Source organism: Anomalospiza imberbis, chromosome 1 (assembly GCF_031753505.1).
Source record: "Anomalospiza imberbis isolate Cuckoo-Finch-1a 21T00152 chromosome 1, ASM3175350v1, whole genome shotgun sequence".
In the NCBI taxonomy this organism is placed as follows: domain Eukaryota; kingdom Metazoa; phylum Chordata; class Aves; order Passeriformes; family Viduidae; genus Anomalospiza; species Anomalospiza imberbis.
In genome coordinates, this window is record NC_089681.1 from 72,544,523 (window position 1) to 72,566,367 (window position 21,845).

The 21,845-nt window shown below is 39.2% G+C and overlaps 1 protein-coding gene across 1 annotated transcript in view; it reads left to right on the plus strand.

The window, feature by feature from the left end:
• Nucleotides 1-21,845, plus strand: part of ANKRD33B (ankyrin repeat domain 33B) — a 45,953-nt gene that overhangs the window by 15,328 nt on the left and 8,780 nt on the right. The window contains exons 2-3 of the mRNA XM_068196736.1: nt 15,634-15,763; nt 21,335-21,475. Of these exons, the coding sequence (XP_068052837.1) occupies nt 15,634-15,763; nt 21,335-21,475 (271 nt within the window). The remainder of the gene's footprint in view (nt 1-15,633; nt 15,764-21,334; nt 21,476-21,845) is intronic.

Below are 21,845 nucleotides of genomic sequence, written 5' to 3' on the forward strand. Positions count from 1 at the left end.
AGGGCTCCGAGGCTTTGAAGTCTACATAGTTAGAATATAATCTCTCACCTTTTCAGAACCGAAAGTATTATTTGTACATTTCTTTGGCCAAAGAACATGGTGGGAATCAGACCTAGGAAATGAGACATTTAGCACTGGATGATAAAATGCATATTAGAGGAATTTAAAAAATTAAGAACAGAAGGTGTAACTCTCAATGCCTCTGCTTCTAGAAGTTAGGGCTGATGAAACTGCACCTTTGTAGATTTGGTGGTAAGGAAGGAGAGTGTTTGTTTCAGCCAAGCCCTGTGTCCATGCCCAGGACAAGAGAAGAGCAAGATTTGGCAGCAGACTGTGCTGCTGATTTGCCTCACAAGCTCCTGTGGCTGAGCTGCTCTAGTAGAGGGCTCTGTCTAAGCAAACAGGCTGGCAAGCTGAGGCTCCCTGGGGAGCTCTGCATGGAGCTGGGAGGTTTAATGCTGCTGAGATTTATTGTCCTCAGACCATGCATAGACAGATTTAAGGATACTCCTTAAAGGTCTGCTGGTGAAGGAGAGCAGCTAGTGCTCCACATATTCAGTTGTGATTAAATGGAAACAAGTGCCAAAAAATATCTAGGCATAATATTTACCACGTAGCATCTTAATTGTGGTTGAATGTATTTAATTATCAATCAAATCTAGAAAAGCCAATCTTCTGGTTTTGCCTCCATCTCCTCTAAAAATGCTTGATTTGTTCTTGAGTATGGCTTGTGAGTGACTGTTAAATGGACAAGAGCTAACATTAGAAAAAATATTTTTATTCTTTATGGAGTAGGTACATAGTGGGTTTTATTCAGTGTAGTGTATGCAATTATGTTGCATAGCTGAAAATTTATGTTGTCATACATTGCTAGTAAGAGAATACCAAATTTATAATAGAATAGTTAATTAAACCAGCATTTACTAGCCTCCTTTTAAATACAGAAATGCCTCTTCATCCCAGGTTTTTATTCTCATTATTCCTATTTACTGCTAACCACTCCATGCTTATCTAATGGTAGAAGAGTTTCCTTCTCCATCTTGCTCTTCATTATTATGAAATGTAAAAATTGCACGAATAATAATGAAATCATCTTTGTAGTACTTCTTCAAAGCAAGTGTACTTCTTCTCATCTCTTAAGAAATACCATAGCTTTGGAGTTGGGCACCACAAAAATGAAGAAAATTGTGTTTACAAGTCACCTCCCTACTATTTCAATGAACAAGTCAATGAACCAATCATTGCAGTTACAGCTTCCCCGTGAGGGTGAGAGGAGGGGCAGACACTTCTCTCTGGTGACCAGTGACAGGACCCTTGGAAATGGCCTAAAGCTGAGTCAGGGGAGGTTTAGGTTGGATATTAAAAAGGTTTTTCACCCAGAGGGTGGCTGGGCAGTGGAACAGGCTCCCCAGGGCGGTGGTCACAGCACCAAGCCTGAGAGAGTTCAAGAAGCATCTGGGAAATTTGTCTTAGGTACATGGTGTGACTCTTGTGGATGGTGCTGTGTAGGGCCAGGAGCTGAACTCGATGATCTTGATGTGTCCCTTCCAACCCAGCACGTTCTGTGTGATTCTGTTTTAGTTTCCACCTGTACACTGAAAATTTCCTATAAGTCAGCTATCTTTTCTTTGCTCCAGGGCCTGCTGCATCGTTCAAAGGTCCCATAGTGTGTTCAGATACTGCTCTCATTAGTGAGCTGCTATCAAAAAAAGATGCCACCCTGCAGTCAAACAAAGTCTTGACATACCCAAAGACTCTTGTAATTCAACTGCTGTGGCAGACAGAGATGTGTCAAACTCACTGCAAACAGGTTTGAGAAACCTCCATCAGATGTGTTTGATACATGCTGGGGTTTTTGTAGAGTGCTTCTTTTCAGCAAAAGCTGTTCCTTTCTTCAGAAAGCTGTGTTCTCTCATAGGTACAGGTCCCTAAATTAAAAAGCAGATGGCTTATATGAATTCCTGGACTCCTGTCTTAATAATATCTGTTTTACAGTTTATCTAAATATTCTCCAATTTTATGGAGTAGGAGAACTGTTTCTGGATTGTTTGACTGAAACTGTTTTATAAAGTATATATATTGCATTAATGATTTAGCTGTTTTAACAAAGGCAAGTGATCTCTAGAAATACCAGCTATTTTAATATAAATGTGAAATTGCTTCTCTTTTTTCCCCAGATATTTAATTCTGCTTCTTCAGATTCAATAGTAAGCTAGTGTTCAATTACTCCCTATGTTTCTTTATTACTTAGGTGCATGGGGTGTATTCATTAGAAGATTAGGTTTTTAGATCCAAGCACAGAAGTGGAAGATGATTTCCTGCTTTACATTGCATGGAACCAGACTCTCAGCTGAGATAAACAGGGTGGTCACAGGCTCTACAGAAGAGGAAAGACTCATTCTGCTCTTGCCACCAGGCAAGGACATGCAGTAGCAGTGTATGCTGCATTTGCTTATTAACTCAAGTGGTAATACTGTAGGTAACTTGAGACAGATAAGATAGTGATGCTACTGTGTCCCACCTGGGTATTTCAGACATGATTTTTATCTTTCTCGAACTGTCTATTCACATCCTTACACCTGTTACAGCTACAGTGAATCCCTATCTAGCCAACTGAGATAATAAAAGGGAAATTTAAAATGCGAATGCATACTTAAGAAAAAAAAATGAAACCCAACTGTAGAGAGCGCGAGACTCCAGGATGGTTTGGATGGATGAGAGATCTCTGAAGTCAGGTCTTAGAAGATGTGGTTTATTAAAAGGGGTGAAAGGCCCTGCTTGGAGTTGCCAGGCACAACTCGTGGCAGGCCCAGGGAGAGAGGGAGAGGGAGAGAGAGGGAGCGAGGGTTCCAGGTGAGGGTCCCAGGGGAAGATCCAAGAGAGCGTCTGGTCCCTCGGGCACACCTTATCAGGGGGCTTCAAGGTGGGCTGGAACAGGACTTGGGCCAATGGGGTCACAGATACCTGATACTTCAGGGGAGGGTCACAGGTGTGGGATGAACCATACATTGCGGGGTGAGACAGAGCATTCCATTTGACCTGCGAACCTATCTGCAGGTAAAGGGCATTGTTTAATCAGAAGGGGGGATTGCTTTCAGCCTGGCTATACTATTGTTTTCTAGTTATTCAGTAGTCAAGGTTTGTTATTTCAAATCTAGTTCTCATCTCAATGTCTGTATTTTCAAAATCTTTTGCCAGGCAATCATATTTATAAGGTTTTCCTATTTCATCTTCCCCAACATCCAACCACAAACCCCAAGCCTGATTTTGAACCACGTTATTCATGATTTTTTAAAAGTTAAGTATAAAAAAACGGTGAGCTACTGGTTCACCATTTATTAGGAAAAAAAATATCCCTCTGGACAGATTGATTCTATGTCACAGTGTGTGCTTTCTCAAACAGAAAACGCCAGGCTGAGCCTCTTTCCGATTAATAAGGTGGATGAGCCTATTCCCTAAATACAGCACTAAATTAATGTGAGGCTATTCACTAGGACTTGCAAGCCAGCAGCAGCAGCGTTCTTGGTTTAGCCAAGTGCTAGTCTCTGATCTTTCAAAACTGTAATTCTGCCTTTTCTTAAAATAGATGTCTTTTTCACAGGGTGATGCCAAATCTTCATGAAGGAGCCGTTCCTTAATGAAAAGCCTGAGGCATGCTGGATTTCCTCTCCAGTGGCTGTGTGCAGCCTATCAGTTACTTTATTACTTAAATGGACAGAATTGTAGGTTTATGGGTTTTATAGTAGGAGTCCTTGTTCTCTAATCAGCCATGACCATTACAGAGCCAATGTTGTAGGTGTAAGTCACAAGAGCACAACCCTGTTTGCCCTTGACTAAAGAACATTTACATAAAAAATAGAGGTCTTACTGAAACACAGGTCATGTGTTCTGCTGCAATTTAAAATGTGATCACAGTCACCAGTGGTTCTAACAGCTATAAAAGTTGAAAACTATGAGAATAAAATTTATGGTGCTCGTGAACCATGCATTACTGCAAAATGGCATAATTTGTTTGAAGGTAGTGCTTTCACCCAGAACTGAAAATCTCCAGGATTCAGAAATTGTGAATTTTTCAAGATTGTGTTTAAAAAAAATAGTTGTTAGTGCATCTTTTCTCTCTCTACCTCTCCCCCCCTTTTTTTTTTTGTTTTTGTGGAGACTCACTTTTCATTGCAATTTGTGGAGTACTACTAATAAGCCATGCATAGGTGGGAAAGAGTAAAAAACTTCATATGAAGTCAGGAACTGTGGTACTTTCCTCCAAGTTTCACAGGCCTAAATACTAGGAGTAATACTGATAAAAATAACATTGTTTTTGCCTCCAGCACGGTCATCTGTGATATTCCACAGCAGCTGGATTCCATAGAGTTGTAGGATTACAGGATTGCAACCATTTAGGATCACAAGAGTTGACACTAATCCACACATACAAAAATCTACTTTAGGTCTCTGTGTGAAAACAGTCCCATCCATTTACCACAGATGCATCTGTTGCTCAAAACCACTTGTTTTCTAATAAAAAGCAGGAGGCTTTTTTATGTTTATGCACAAAAAAAAATCTTTTGTTTTGTTAGAGCTAGGGAAAGAACAAGAAGGGGCATAAATGAGTGGAAACTAGTCTAGGTAAAAACAGAAGCATAACCTAGATGAAGGAAGCTTTTTCATTGTGGAAAGCATAATGAAAAGGGCTTTCAAGAACCTGGACACTTTGACATCCAAAGAATCATCGTCACTTGCAGCAGTTGATGATACACTGAAGAGGCAAGATAATGAGATAGATCCCATCAGTGAGGGATAGAAGTAAAATAGTAATGGCTGGTCCAGGTGGAGAATCCCTTTCATACTTACCAGTAATATTTCAACATAGCTTTCTTTCTGAACCTTAGTATTTACCTTGCATTTCCATGAACAAGGTTGTTGTTACCATGTTATTCTCTTGTTTGAAAAGAGGATTTTGGCTGTTGCTATGTGATAGCACATCTAGACAGAAGGATGTAAGGTGAATCCTATAGGGGAAATACTAATACTCTCATCTGAGACACATGTGCCCTTCTGCTGTGCAAGGGCAGCTGGTCCTTTTCCTTTTCCTCTGTCTTTTTTTCACTGGGGAAGAAAGTTTACCACATTTTCCTGATCCATTTGGGTCAATTTCAGGATCAATAAGTTTATTATTAGAAGATCCAAGATCAAGAGGGAGGGTTATTGTTAGAAGTGCTAGAGAAAAGGAAGCAGTGAGGTTCAAGAGGCAGAGCACAGGATTAGTTGGGAAGAAGATACAATGAGGGATCTACGTTTCCACTGATGCCATTATGAAACTCATTGTCAAATGACACTCTAATATGGAGACTAGTGCTCTTACAGCTTCTTTAGATCAAAGGGTGAGGAAACAGGCTGGCACTATTGTGTGTGGTATTACTAAATCACACAGTGGGTTGGGTTGGAAGGGAGTTTAAAGCTCATCTAGTTTCACCTCATTATACAGCACTCTGTGTAGTGTGCACTCAGTTCCCCTCTTTGGAGTCGTAAGAAGGGTGTACAGTTGCTCTTCTTGGTGAGAATAGGGCCTCTGCAAGGAAGAGATTCCACCCTGATGGGTATTCTACTTCATCAAGTTGATTTTCTTCTGAGGAAAAAAGAGCTTTCAGGTTTAAGGTTTTTGTTTGTTTGTTTTTTGGGTTTTTTAGCTGGTTGGGGTTCTGGGTTTATTTTTCCCCCCAGTGGCAGATTAGCCACTGATGGACAGAACTGTTCCTGGGCTCTTTCATTACAAGGTTTGGGTCTGGTGTGACTTCACAGCCAAAAGGCTCGAAAGAACATTGGCAAAATGAATTTACAGAAGTTGGAGGAAAACTTGGGAAACTTCTTGGGAAGGTCTTTCCTAAACGAAACTACAGCACCTTACTGCCACAAGAGGGTGCTTGCAAGCTCATCACTGGTCATTTCAGAGACTTTCACAGTGAAAATGTTCTGGAGGCGTTAAAATATTTTTGACAGAAGAGACAGATTAGATACAGTGATAGATTCTGATGGCGTGAAAGGTTGTGCATTCATCTTTTGCTCAGTGTCAAACTGAAATTTATCTTTATGAAGATTCTGTGGGAGGTCGCCTGAAAAAAACCTATGCATTCAAACACTCTATTAAGCTTCTTGCAACAGACGTCAACTACAACCTACCTGCATCTGACAGAACATAACAAAAAGGAAAATGCATCTATTAAACACAGAGAGGAGTTGAATCATGTGCTTTAAAGCCACAAGGAACTCTTTTTGACAGAGTTATGTCAGTGCACAAAATGCATTTCACATGGCTTCCGAATGCCCTACAAAATGCTTTTTAAATGGTGCAAACTCTCCTTTTCATCCTAAGTGTGTATGAAGTTACACGTATATTTAAAAGCAAGAAAAGAAGTTGACAGTAGAGTTTGTCAGGCACAGGACCTGAAGTTCACATCTAAACTTGTTTCTGAATGTTCCCAGAGGTCTTATGTGCTGAGAGAGTGCACTGCATACAGGTCACACAAGGTTTGGTTATGCTGTTAGATGATCCAGCTTTGACTATCATTTTTTTACCTTTTAGGAGGTTTGTCTTTCTGAAAATAGAGTAAACAAAGTGCTACAGTGATAGAATTCATGGGAAGGCTACAATTTAGACATCGGATTTTGAAGTAAACTGGCAATTGAGAGACTCTCCAAAATGTTTTACATATAATTATATTCACAAAAGGTGTAGTTTGAACTTTATTACAAACACTCTTTCTTCCAGTGATGCCCAAACCCACTGCAGCTTTGTGCAGCAAATAGCCAAAGCAGCAGGTGATCCCAGCCTCAGGTGTCCTCAGGAGGAAGCAGTCAGTACATTTCTGCGTTGAATCTATTGATAGCTGGAAACAGCTGTTCCAAGAAAAGCACAATAAAGTACTGTTCATTTAAGCACACAGCAATACATTATCCTTGTTCACAGAATGGTTTCCAGCCATCGGAAGCCTTTGCAAACATTGCATTTCAAGCCAGTGAAAGAAAAAGAAATAAAATTAAAATCCACTCACCATTTGCTGTAGCAGGACCCTGATGCTGGCGGGAGTCTGTCACATTGCCTCCCCAGCCCTGCAGTTAATGGTTTGGGTTGCTAATGTTCAAAGCACCTCAAAGTAAAGACATGGGATTTGTGGTAGAAATGCCTTCAGGGTTTATATCAGGATCCCTTCAGAATGGTTTGAGTTTCAAGAGGCCTTAAATATAATTTGGTTCCAGCCCCTCTGCGATGGGCAGGGACACCTTCCACTAGACCAGGTTGCTCAGGGTCCATCCAACCTGGCCTTGAACACTGCCAGGGATGGGGCATCCACAGCTTCTCTGGGCAGCCTGTCCCAGTGTCCCACCACCCTCACAGTACGTAATTTACATTCTTTGCTGAAGCCAGACCTCTTGCTTTTTTTAAAGCAGAATGTCCTGTGTTTAGCAGTAATGCCAAAACAAGCATAACAAAGAGGACTGTATAAATTTGGCTGCTATGGATCTTGTGTTACTACCAGCAACACTATGAAATCTTAGCACTAACGTTTGACAGTACTAACTTGTACTTGTAGTACATGTTACGACCTGCAGTACAAACAGGAAAGCTAGGAGTAGCAAAGGCTGCATTATTAATCAAGGATCATCACTATTTATTAGTGACATGACAGTCTAAATAAAATTAAAATATTAAATTTAATCTGATAAAATTTGTGTTGCTTCTCCTACCATTTTCCCACACTACTTTCTGTTCTTTGCAGCCAGGCACCTCATAAACAGAACAGAGAACTCCTTCTCAAAAGTGGATTTCTGGGCTGTTTTGCCATCTTATTGAATCACGATAAAACTTCCTTTTATCTTATGTATAATGGTGGTAAGCTCCACTAGATGACCTGTCAGTTCATGGATATGTTATTTGTATTAAGCAGTATTTCCCTAAAGTTTCCTTACTTAGCCCTTCTCTAAAATCATGCCTTGTTTAGTTCTCCTGTGACCAGAGATCTTGCATGCATTGCAAAGCTTTATTTTGGACTGATTGCACACATCAAATATCACTCTGTGGGAAAATGATCCCAGTTTCCTCTATGTTCATAAAAACTTCTTGATTCTGTATATTGCTTTTTTGCATGTCATTTGGCTGTGACTAGCAAAAGAACTTCTTCCCGCTGAAACTTCAGACTGATGAGTAGATTCCTAATTCTTTACCAGCGGTCACTGAAAAATAATACAGAATTTTAACAAAATTGATATTGAGCATGAATGTGTATATCTGCTAACATCTTGAGCAGTCTTTTTTAAAATAATGTGTTCATGGAATCACATTAAATTTCCTAACTCAAGCATCTCAACTTTCAAATATGCCCAAGCTAGTTGTGGCTGCTGCTGGTTCTTGTTCACATGTTCAGTTCCAGCTGAGGTTCAGAGGAAAGAGCAGTAAAAGATTTTTCATGTGATAATATAGATCCCGTTGTTGCTGTTTCAAGAAGTGTCATCTAGTGTCAGCATAAGTCAGAGGAAAACAGCTGGCAACACCGTCCAGGCCTCTTACCACTCAATCAGCACAGCGGCCCTTGGCTCATATTTTTTCTGCAGGGTTGTTCTCACTGTTAGATGTAATCCTGAGTGTCCTCTGCTTCTGGCCTACCTCTGCCATGGAAATGACTGTCCAGAGGATGTGATACAGCCAGGAAAAAAGCAGCCCTTTTCTTCAGTGATGGGGAGAGGAAGTGCTGGCCACCACCAGCTGCTGGTCAGGTTGTACAGTCAAAAAATATCTTCTGTGCTTCATCAGCCTTCCAGCCCTTGGACACGGTGTGATTTGTGAGTTGGGAGTGTTGTCTTACCTGGACTTTGCCTCATGGGAAGATTAGAACTCCCTGCAGGAGCAAGGAGAAAAGAAGGATTACTATTTTTGTGTAATGCTCCTGTTCTCCTCTCATCAGGCTTCCCATGGGCTGAAAATCATCTCTTCAGCTGTCCTCTCCACCAGACTTTGTCAAGAAAGCTGTGTCAAAAGGCAGCCAGATGGCTGGTGTTGGGATATGTGGGGCAGTGCAGGAGCTGGACACATGTTCCAACCTCCCGTGGAACAGTACACAACCCTTAGGTCCCCATAAGTTCATGGGGTTTAGATTTCCTACTGAATTACTTGCTTTTATTATGTATCTTGATATTATTTAGAAAAATAGAGAAGAGTTAGTATCTCATAAGCATCTCTCAGAATTGCCACGTATTTCTTATATATCCCACCTACTGGAATATCTCTGACTACTCAGCATGTATTTATTTACCTTGTAAGTCCCTTATGTCTCTTAGCAGTTACTTCCTAGGTTTCTGCCAGCTGCTTGCATCACCAGTGATGCTGAAACTAATTTAGACGACGTACATGTCAGTAAATAAGGAAAATCCCACTATTTTTATTACCTTTTCCTGTTGTCTGCTTTATTACACAAGTGGCACGGGTTGTCCTCGTTGTGTAATGCAAGCTTTTGCAGGCATAGTAAAATGAACTTTCTTGGGACTATTTTTAGAGGTGATCATGGGGATTTGGATTAAAATAGATTAAGTAAGGATTTCTGCAGAGATGATACATATACCTTTCCTTAAAGACATGTGACCTGACTCATTGAAGAGGCGTTTATGAAATAAGTGAAACTGAACACATCCCAAGAATTGGAGCAGAAAAATGATGGGTCATCATCAGTGTGTCCATGGACTAGACTGTGTTTTTATGTAGTGGACTGCAGTCCATACTGGGAAATGGATCTGTAAATGCTTATAATGCTGCAAAGCAGACGTGGCAATTTTGTACCTTCAGTATTGAGGCACTGGCAGGGACAGTGCCATTTGAACTCGATTTTGGATATGGGATTAGGCTTTGGGCTACTCTGCTCCTCTGCAGAGCAGGCAGAGAGTTTTGCACACTGATGGTCCATCCGTGCTTGGATGTCCTTTTGTACTTCTCTGATCACTTTCCCTGGCAAAATTATCCTCTGCCACCTTTCTCCCTCCAGGCATGTGGAGTTTTGGTCAAAAAACCATTGGGCAAAATTTATTTAATTTTCCATTTTTTTTTTGTCACTTTCCCAATACAAATGTGCATGTGACTAAGCTGTTGCAGCCCTTTCTTTAAAAGGTCAGCCTAAATTACTTTCTGCAGATAATATTAGGGCTTATGTGCTTGATGGATTTCTGTAGCACATAAACACCACTTCTCGCGGGACTGATGACCTGAATAATTACCTTGTCTCTGTCACGGTTGAAATTATCAACCTAAACCAAATATAAGACAAGCTCAAGCCACTTTGAAAGTTTCTCAGATTGACATTTTTATACTGGAAGGTTTTGTGCATGATACAAAAATTAGTATATAGCAGATCATGGTGTTCAGTGCTACATTTTGCTCTGTTTAAATGCAACATAAATTTAGAATCTCTGTTTGAGCGAAGTTTCACAAGTTGCAGAGATTTTAGTGGAGATCAGAATTATCAGAATTATCCTGAAATGATTTTGGGAGATTTACTTTGAAATACTTGATCTGATTTTAATTTTTGGTTTTTTGTACAAGAATTATGGTTATATATATATAATAGTGTTATAGTGTGAGTTTTGTATAAGACAAAATATTAAACATATGAATTATTATTTTAAAGAATCAACAAGAAAATGCTTCAATACAAATTTTTATTCCTTTATTTTTTAAAATTTTTTTCATTTCTACTATTTTTGATATTTTTTAATAACATGCTTTTGACTTAGAGTTAATTTTCTTTGTTGTCCTTGCATGTGATTATGGATTACGATGAATCATTATCTCATTTAATTCAATTACATGTGGTTTTAATCACTGCTAGTAAACCAGCCTTGCGGAATTGTCATTAGTACTTACAGATGCATGCAAAGCAAACTGGACAGTTTTTTATCACAATGCTTGTGGAGAGCAATGGGTAATACCAATTTAGCCTTTTGCCAGACTCATTTTGTCTGGGGTAATTGGCAAAAAACTATAATAAGCTGCTTTCATTCTCAGCATCTTGGTGGCAAATAAGTTGCCTGAAGAGAACTTTTAAAAAGCTAAATTAATTGCATGCTGTATGCGATTTGCTTGTTATTCAGCTTGAGTTCCATATTGATCCTTGAGTATTTCTTGTGATCCCTATTATCTGTAATGATCTAGCGTACAAATAGCCTTACATCAGTAATTTTGTCATAATATCTGATTTATAAAATCGTCTCCTGAGATATCCATAACCTCACTTAATCAGACATGTTATTATGTCATTAGCCAACACAGCTGAGCAAAACAGAGTTTATTTTCATAGTGGCAGCACTATTCCAGTCTTGTATTAAATCAAAGGCACATGAAGAATTACATTTTAAACGGAATCAGAAGATTCACTGCTTGAGGAAGGTGTTGCAACATCTGATTAACTTCAGGTAGTCCCATGCCTGTTATGTTAATTTGTGTACTGTGAGGAGAAAATAAGAAAAGCAGTTATACTTCATTTAGAATATATGGAAAACAAGTATTTTATCTGAGACTGTTTTGTCATATATTCTAAATATTGTAAATTTTGCTGTCATTTCAAAACAAAGGAGGATCTTTCAAAACTGTGCTGGTTACACAAAAAATCGGATGTATCATATACTACAGAAAAACTATGGGAAAGCTCTGTGTAATGCCAAATATCCCCCAGAGAAAAGATAGAGCCCCTAACACCTGGAAGTCTTGTGGATTCCACTTGAGAAAAAAACCTCATTACTGAGCTGACTTTCAGCCTCCCCTTCTGTGGAACAATGACAGTAAATGTTAATGTAGTTGGTGTGATGGATGCATCACACTTTCTTGTTTGTCACACAGAGCCTGTGCGCAGTATTTGAAAAATGAAATAGGATCAGTTGCAAATCTTGTTTCATATTTTGAGTCTCTTATGCACAGAGGATCTGCTTCATTGGTCTGGCAGAATGATGGGCAGCAACCCTGGCCACTGATGGGGAGAGAGTAAGTCAGATAACAGAGTATCCTTGAAAAGCGGGGTACTATGCTTGCATGCTGTGACATATATACAGTTACGCTGATAACTGATGTTTGTTACTATATATTAATGGGAATAGTTTGAGTTTTATTATTATTTAAAATAAGTGGCGTTTGAGGACATGCAGAAGGGAAGAGAGGGGAAAGGATGCTGTTGAGGGAGAAAAGTCCTTTTAGGCAGAGGATATACTTTGAAGAATTATGAATCTTCCTTTCTCCTAAAGCCTTCACAAGTAGTGAGTACTTCTGAGAATTGATCTTACTGGCAAAAATAATGGTAAGATTCAATTAAAAAAAATTTTTTTTTCCATGTACACTAACCATTTCATAATTGCACTGTGGCCTTTCATATGAGGAGCAGAATAATGGATGCCTTTGGTAGAGTATTAATGTCATCTCTCTTCTCAAGGTAACCAGATTGTTCAGGTTCAGTATTTTCTAACTAAAACTCATTTATTTTAGAGTTTGAAAAAACATTAAGTGCACAGCTGTATTTTCCTGCACTCTGCTGTGATACAGGCTACTGCTTTACTGATCACTTCAAAAGGCAATTTGCTGGAGGCAATTTTGTATCACTTATTAATTGAGACTGTTGAATGAGTTTTTAATATATGGAAGTATTTATTGGCATAAGAATTTAAAGATTCTAGACTAGTAAGTCACTTTTATAGTGACTGATTTCACATGCTGGCTGATCTGTTTGTTCTAGCTTCCGGCAAGGAAAATATAGACAGGGTTGGAAATGGATGCAAAGGGAAAAAAATTGTGAAAAAAAAAAGCAATCTGATAACAGAAATTATCACTGTATCATTGCACGAGGATTTGGGAAATAACCATCAAATCCAGAAATTTATTGCAAATTTCATCATAAGGCTGCAGCCTCCTGCACCCCATTTCAGTATCTGACATGTTTGGAAGGGTTATGCAAAGGAAAGCAGTCCCTCAGCAAGCAGTCTGTCTCACCCACCTCCCATAGAACTGCAAAAGGGGTGAAAAAAACCGCATCAGCTTTATAGGAGGGACTTGCTTTTATTTTCTCATCCCATAGCTTGTTTTGCTTCTCAGACAGGGACTGCTAGGCATATGCTCCACTGAATATTGGGTTCTCATCCTCTTATCTGGCCCACTTCAGATTTGTAAAACTGTTCTTCAAGGATGATTTTCCGTGCTACTGCACCATGTAATCCCTCAGAAAGCTCCAGCTCTCTCTTGCCTTTCTTTATCCTTAAGCAAGCAGTCTTTGATAGCATCTTTGGAAAATAAACTTCAGAAAATGTTGACACCTAAGTAATCCTTCTGGTTTCTAAACACAGAATGGTGAGTGAATTTGATTGATTTGAAGATAATTTGTGTCTTGTATCTACTGAAATCAGAGTGCCAGTGTTAGATGCATTAGTTCCTATCTGTCCACTAAAAGTAGGACAAAATCCCTCCATACTGTAATTCAAAAACCTCTTGCAAAAAAAAAAAAAAAAAAACTCAAAAAACCAAAAAACCCAGAAATGTTTGTAATTTTTTTTTCAATATTTTACTATGTTTTTACAATATTTTAACTTTATACTTTTACAAACAGAACAAAAACCTAAACATTTTAAGCGTCTGGTAACTATTTTTAGAACACAAAAATGTTCTGTGAAAATATACTGTAAAAATATACTCCAGATATTGGGTGAAGCAGTTTTTTTTTTTTTTTCATTAGAGATGATAGCTACTTTTAGTTATTCTTACAGCCTTTTTGAAACTATCTTCAAAAATGCCATTATTTTCAGTGAACAATAGAATCTCTCTTATTGTCAAAAGCTTTTGGTCTCCAAACAATTGTAAACTCAATTTTCTGCTATCATAAGTAATGGACATTTTACTGAATGACTGTGTGCTGTTTTAAATCTACACAGCTTTTGGAGTTGTAAAGACCTATATCCTGATCATCGGGTGAAAAATTAAATTATTAAGGAATTGAAATAATGCTCAAGCCCTCACAAAATGGACATTGACACATTTTTCTTGAAAGCTAAAAACTATTACATTACAGTAAAACTTGGATTAATCTGTCCCACCAGGAAAGTACATACGTATAGTAAAAAAAAAAAAAAAAAAAAAAAAAAAAAAGCTGAAAATAAATGACTTTTGGCAGAATCCTCTGTACAATTTCAATAGAGGGCTTTGAAGTATTACAGGTATTTCACAAGGAAATGAAGATGCCCTTTATAAAGCAATGGTAGGTGTTGCTTCATGCTGAGGGCAAGAGTGAATTGAGAACAAAAGAAAGCAGAGTAATTATTTTATTGAGAGATGTAATTGAGAAATAACCTACATAGTCTGTGAACAGCCTGAAGAGTAGATATCACTCCTGTATCTCAATGAAGGTCTTTGCCACCTCAGCCAAGAGAACTATGCAGAAAGACAGTGAAACAGGACACTGAGTAAGTAATTAACTAGTTAAGATGACAATAAATCAGAAGCCACGGTTGTCATCTGGTGAACATCTCTGTCTTAGTAATGTCCATGGGGGAAAGAAATAAAGAGAATGTGTAGGAAAGAAAAAAAAATGATGGAGGAGTTAGGGTGGGCCATTCTGTTTCCATAACCAGGTTCTCCTTGCAAGTCTTTCACGTGAGTGCATTTCAGGCAGGCAGGGTAACCAGGAGGTTTGAGACTTGTGTCTCTGCCCACTCGCTGAGCTCGGGCTCACTGGGTCGTACACGGGCAGTGAGGAGGGAACGCAGGGAGAGCTGATTTATCTGCGCCTGCCCTCCCCTACACCCATCAGCCCCAGGCAGATGAACGAGGGCTGCCCAAGCAATCCTGAAGACTGGAGATAATGGCTTTAATCCTAGTGGTCAAGAGAGCAGCCAGGATTAAGCACTGTGATTCCATTTAATTAATGACAAGTGTATTTCGCTGTATTTTAGGGAAGCTGTCAGTTTGCTGCTGTGGAGTGAAACACTATCTGGGTACCAAGCGTAGTTACAAGGTTTACCTCCAGGCTTGGCTTCCTCCTGGAAATTTTACAGCCTCCAGCTATCATAAAACACATTAAACAGGACCTCTAAAAGCAATTTAATTTTATTTATGATTATAAAAAAGGAGGCATAGTTCTAATGGGAAATTTGAATTATTTAAAGATAGCAACAGACAGTATGAGCACAACTCCTGCCTACCACTTTCCCTTCATGGACCAAATAGCTGTTTTTCGGAGAATTAATATTCAGAGCAGGTCCAGTTCATCTTACCTGCTGGGTTCATTTTATTATATAATAAAATCAGATTTATTCTCATTTGGGTATAGACTATATAGCCATATAAGCATAAGCCATTTATAAACAGTTACTTTGCATGTAGCATAATGTAATACCTACTCTCTTAGGTATTTATGAGGAGTATCAAACATGACTTGCCAAAGGGCATAGATAAAAAGAAGTGTATGCATCTGAACATTGTGCCTGGAGGTGATCACTAGTTGTGCTGGTACCTTTTCAGTTCTTTAGTCTGGAAAAAAATAAAATAAAACAGCTGTCTAGTAAGCTTCTTCAGTGAACATTTCCCAGTCTGGCAAACCTAAGTGTCTCTTTATATTTTACTTACAGAATGGTCTTATCGTTGCCTGTTACCAAGGTTATGTGGATATTGTAATAGCCTTAGCACAATGCCCTCACCTTGATGTGAACTGGCAGGACAACGAAGGGAACACGGCTCTAATTACAGCTGCACAGGCAGGTAAGGCTCTCTGTATCACCTCTTACATGCAGGGTCTTGGGAAGAGTGTGTGTTTAGGCCACTTTATTTTAGGACTTTTTTTCAAATCCCTGAAAGAAATTATTCTGTGTAAAATAATTCTGGCGAGACCCACTCCCAAATAGGTTTGTCATGATTTTCTTTGAACTAATTAATCTACAGAAGTATTTATCCAGCAGATTAAGGGAGTAAAAGCTATACATTTTTAGTAGATGCCATTAATTATTTTAACTTAAAAATAAAGAAAATCTCATCCCAAGTGTGCAGTATTATAGCTCTTTGTTCCTTTAAGCTGATTTTCCAATGTTTGCTCTGGCAAGCAGAAATTAAACACTGTGGACATGTAATGTGCTGCATTAGTGCTTTTCTCCCATGCTTGCTGCACCTACCTCAGAGTGTCTGTAGGAATTGATGACTGTAGGAAAATGTATCATCATTAAGAAATACCTTATCTGCTAAGACATTCTTCATCCACTCCACAGCTGAAAAGCAAAAAACCTCAGCAGGATTTAGGATTTGCCAATGATCCTTTTGTAACAGCTGATATGAACATTGACCACGTTAATCCTGGTGCAGGCTGGAGTTTAGCACAAGGTTTTCTTTTACCCCACCCAGCATGGCAATATTCAGTGAACAAGTCTAACAGATCACTTAGATGTAAGAGAAGCTCCTGGGAGAGTTCCTTGCTTCCAGTGTTTAGAAAAATAACAATCATTTGATTATTTCTGTTTAAACTAAAGGGCTGTGCTTCAATCTCTAAGGGAAGTTTAGTTCCCTCTAACGAATGTTAACAAAGTCCTAAAGCATGTAAATCAGGAAAAATTTCTCCAAGGAAGGATGCCATCACTTTGTAGTCTAAAAGCCAGGGGCTGCCTAGGTCTGCATCTCTGGTTTCCTTTGCATCCTTCAAGTACACTCTGCAAAGGTGGTCACTTTACAAGGAAATGCATAGCTGGCCTTCATCATGTCTGCTGGCTGGTGAAGAGTCTGGGATGTTTGTGGGAGCTTGTGGGACGTAGTCCTCACTTCCGGACATTGGCTGCCTGAAGGGAACAAATTTTCATCAGGGAATATCAATGGGCATTACAAGCCATGTCTGAAGATCGGAGCAGTTTGGTTTCCATGCCAATTTAATAATAGTGCCACTGGACATTTCCAGGTAGTACCTAACCTTGCTTTGTGTTGTACCAAAAAGTGAACTCTGTGAAAGTTCCTGCAGGATGGCTCTTGAATACTGGAAGAAAGAACTGTGACTACATTCATAGCAAAATCATGAGTACAGTAGCTTTCCAAAGAAGGTGGAAAAGTCCACAAAACACTAATCTACTTTTATTTATCTGCCCTAATATAAATTTGAACTAAAAAAGGTTTGAACTAAAAAAGGTTTTAGACTGCCTCCTTCTTGACCTTTATAACTCATGCTAATGAGCTCAGAATTAATCCAGAGGGCTGACATTGACTTGACACTCTCTACCAGTACTTGCTATTGATCCCAAAAGCAACTAGAAATTACTGTAGTCAACAGAAACTTATACAGACCCCCACTAGCTTGGATGTTTTTCCCTGCCTGTGCTAATCCTGAGCTACAGGGTTTACACCAGTTATTTAATTAATTATCACAAGATACTGCTGCAGCATTAATAGAGATTACTGTGAGGCTAATATTGCAACCAGAGGAGTTACAGTGCACTAGATGCTGCTTAATTATTGCTGGATGTTAAGTAGTAACACTGAGCAGTGCATTATAAAGACCTGAAAGAAAAGCTTATGCAAGCTTGCCTTTAGTGGAGAATTTATTTGTTGGGGGAGGAGTTAACTTTAGGCTGTGAAAGTAATCATATTTTGGAAAATAAATTATTCTGAGATCACTGTTATTTATACCAAAACTATGGGTTTTCCTGTGGAAAGTCTAATAGCAAATGCACCTTATTTCATGTATCTGTGAGGTGGTGTTTGAAGGTTTCAGAAAGAGCTGCTATTTTTCTTATGATCCATTGCCAGGTGGGCCATCATGTATGGCCAGACCCTAAAGAGGAGCTGGATGGGAAAAAAGGTGTGGTCCTGAGGAGTTTTTCCTTGTGTTTTAGAGTCTGCATCTGCATTATGAGGTATAGATACCAAAGGAGATGACAGAGAGGTCTCTTTGCTTGTGCTGAGGAATTTAAAAACCACACTTGCCTATGCCATTTCATGACTGCCCAGACATGGTGCTCAAATATGAGCATCAGCTTGAAATAAATAGGATTAAATTAAAGGCAACTAGAATCTCAGAAGATGAGTGAATTCAGTTCCTCATATTGCTTTTGATAATTTGAGATTCTCACCCTCCTACAAAACTATCTAAGGCTGAAGTTTTCTGCATGGGCTGACCAGAGAAAGACAGGCTGGAAGGATCAGTGAAAAGCACTTCTGTCTTAACAAGCTCATTAGTACAGAAAAATAATCACAAAGTGCTCTGCTTTGTGTGTAAATGTCACATTTGAAAATTGGTCTGTTCGCCTGCTTTCTCAATATTTCCTATTTCTTATATCCCTTTTCAAAGAGAGCTTGCCTTCCAGAACTGTTAATGCATTGCAGTCTGCAGCAGGTGGTGCCCAGAAATGGGTGGTAATGCTATTGTAGCAGAGGCAAAATCATTAAATATCATTACAAGGACAATGCAGGAAAAAAAGGGAGATTGATACAAACATGCGATTGAAATAACAAGTGGAAAAGGAAAAGAAGGAAAATTACTTTTTTTCCCCCTCAGTTCTGCTGCTGATGGGGACATAGCTACATCAGTGAATAGTAATTGGCATGCACTGGTGTTCAGAGGGAGTTGTATTTGCTTACAAAGTATAGATGTTTTATGTTACAGCCACCAGTTCGGGAGCCTTGCTGAGAACACAAATTGGAAGTTATCCCAGTTTCTGTTTATTAAGAAAGACATGAGAACACAAACACCTAAAACACCCAGAGGATAAAGCCTTCTGGGTGTCATTGGTTCCATCCATCTGTGAGAAAGCATTCGCTACCCGCAGGCCAAACTCAAGCATTTTGCAGGTACAATTCAGGAGTGAGATGTTATTTGACAAAGGGTCTTCCTTACTATGCAGCTTATCCTTCTGCCTGTATTACACAGATTATTAGGTAATGTTGTCATCATTATAGGCCTTTCCTTTGTGGCAGCAATTAAGTGAATTAAGCTATTACAGACATCTGTGCTGATCTCTAAATATGGCTCGCAGGGAGAAAAAGTGAGCCCTTAGCATGCCAGCTCTGGTAGGAAGTAGATCTGGCTTGCAAACAGCAAGAGCCTGCTTTGAATTCAGTATCACCAAATGGGCTGAGCCCAGGCTCGTTTATTTGAGAGCTGCACAGGGCTTTCATAGCAGACTTTACAGCACAGGAGGCTCACCCAGTTTATAAATTAGGTACAGGCTGCTTGTTCACACAGACACAGGAGAGCCAAAGCAAACTTCATGGCATTAAATCAAAAGCGTATGACAGGGTTTGAACTAAAACTTGGCAGCTCTGAGTTTTGCTTTGAATTTGATGTCTGTTTGAACTGGAAATCTGAAGCAAACCTCAGAGGACAGAAGATCCTCTAGACCAAACTGGTTGTCAGGAATCCCTGACACACAAAACTTCTGTGAATCACAAACTTCTTAATTTTCTTTCTTATTTTACTGCTGGTATTTTTCTTCTGCCACTTTTGAGGCCATTTGTAGTCCCCTGGAGAGTTTTGATTAAGAAAGGTCCTTCAGGATTAATTCTTAGGATCACCCCAGATTTGCAAAACATCTCTTACTGTAATTATAATACATTTGACAAAGGGAAGAACAATTTTAGTGATGTAATAACTGCTGAAAAATCTTCCATTTTATAATTTCTACTTGTTTCAGCTTGTCTCTGGTTTCCGTGGTCAAAAAGCAGGATTTCAACTGTTCCAAAACCTTCATGAGGACACATGTTCTACATCACTGATTCAGAGCATGTTCTGCAAAACAATTTGGGCACAAGGATTCTCCCAGTAGGAACTGATTTTATAGGATTTGATTTTATGCCATAGAATCAGCAATGCTGAAATCTCTGTACTGAGTAAGCAGGACCAGGTCACTTGATCCTGCCCTGAACCCAGTTCACTTTTGCTTAGTTCACCTTGTTGTGGTTTGCTGAATCTTTATAGTTCATTCTCATTGGACTGCACAAGCTACAGGGAGCTTTTTATTTGGTTTTCTCTGGCTCTGGAGTTGCTCATCTGATCTGCATTATCTCTACATCTGCTCAGGTTTCCTGAGAGTCTCCAGGTATGCAGAAAAGTAAGAGTCAAAAAAATTACAGGAGAGAAAGAGTAACACCTGCAACACAAATTAATTGATAAAGACTTTATTAACTTGCTTTTCCGAGTGAATGGAGGACTGTGTTGATACAAAGTGGCTGCTGATGAAATCTACACCAGATGTGATGCTACAGGCTTTTAAAATTGTCCTGTATGAATTATAATCTGCTTCAGTAACATTTCTAGATGAATTTGAATGGCATGCATCACAGAATGGCATGCATCACATAGTCATCTGGTCTGCAGAGCGAAATGAGGGAATATTTTTACAGCTCTTACTAATTAAATTGTGATTGTTGCAGCTGCCTGACAGACGGCATTATTTTATAGAGCATCAAAGCATCATAAAATGATTGACAAGTGAAGGGAAAACTGTTTTGAATGAGTCATAATGGCCCAAGCTATTCATCTGATAGTCCAATTATAAAGATTTGGTGTCTTAATTGGTCTTCCAACCATTTAGCCAGAGATGTGTTCAGCTCCTCACTATAGCCTTGTAGACACCAGTTATCCTGCCATACAAGGCACATAAATGGCAACAACAGTTGCTTTTAGAAACAGAACTTAAATAATTTATTTTACTACCAAAACTGAACATCAATCCCATTTTCCAGCTGAAGGAGAGTAGACAAGTAGCTTTACACTGTCAGATGGAAAAATAAAAATGTGGGATCCTACACAAAATATTCCTTTCTCTTGTGTCAGGACTGTCATGGTTTGAAAGCTTTATTGGCTGGAACAACTATGCACAGTCATTACTTTTTAATGAAGCATCATGATTGTAAGGCTCAAATTTACCAGTGGAGGGAAAAAGATGAACCTTTACAAGTTGCCCCTGGTGATGTGCCTTCCTTTCATAAGCTGTAGGGATTCCCTCTGCAGTGCTACTCACTGGGTCAAGAAACTGGGGCCCCTTGCAACCTCAGAGTGACCATTTCTGGTCTTCAATTATTCCCTTACCGTAAACTGACATTTCAGAAAGGAGAGCAAGAAAGGAGAGAAGGTGGGAACACAGATTTTCCACCTCCTATCCCAATATTCTGATCAAAAGTCAAGGCCACTTAACCCTAAGGCTGATGACTGCATTGAGTGGAAGAGGACACAAAGAAAAGATATCTTATTAATTATCTGCATTTTCCAGTTATCAGACCTGCAGGAGTAAATTTTAGGTTTATTCTTGAGACAGCATCTGCATTGTATGACATTTTCTCTGCTTTTTTGTTTCTTTAAAGGACACATAACCATTACAAACTATTTGTTGAACTATTTTCCTGGGCTTGATATTGAGAAGAGGAATGCGTTTGGATTCACAGCCCTGATGAAATCTGCAATGCAGGGCCGAACAGAATGTGTGAAAGCTTTGATGATGGCAGGTATGCAAAGTGCTTTTCTTTTTCTTTGTCACCATCTAACAGCTACCAAGAATAAAATTGTCTCTTGGGATGTTTGCTCTGAGACCTGTGGTACAGCCTTCTCTGGAAATGGGTGCAGCTTTAAAATAAGCCATAGTCAAGGCAGTGAAGGCATGTGCTGCAGGAGTTTGCTTGTACAACCTCACCCAGGAGCTCTCCTAGAGCTCTGAAGGTGAGATTGATTGTCTCTAGGAGAGTCTGGGGAGCAGGATCATCAAAATTTGTAGAACAGGAGTTAATGAAATCCATGTCACAGGTGGGAAAGACATGCCAGTTGCTTGCTGCCATCTCTGTGTGTGGCAGACAGTGCAAGGGTGGGACCACAGCCAGA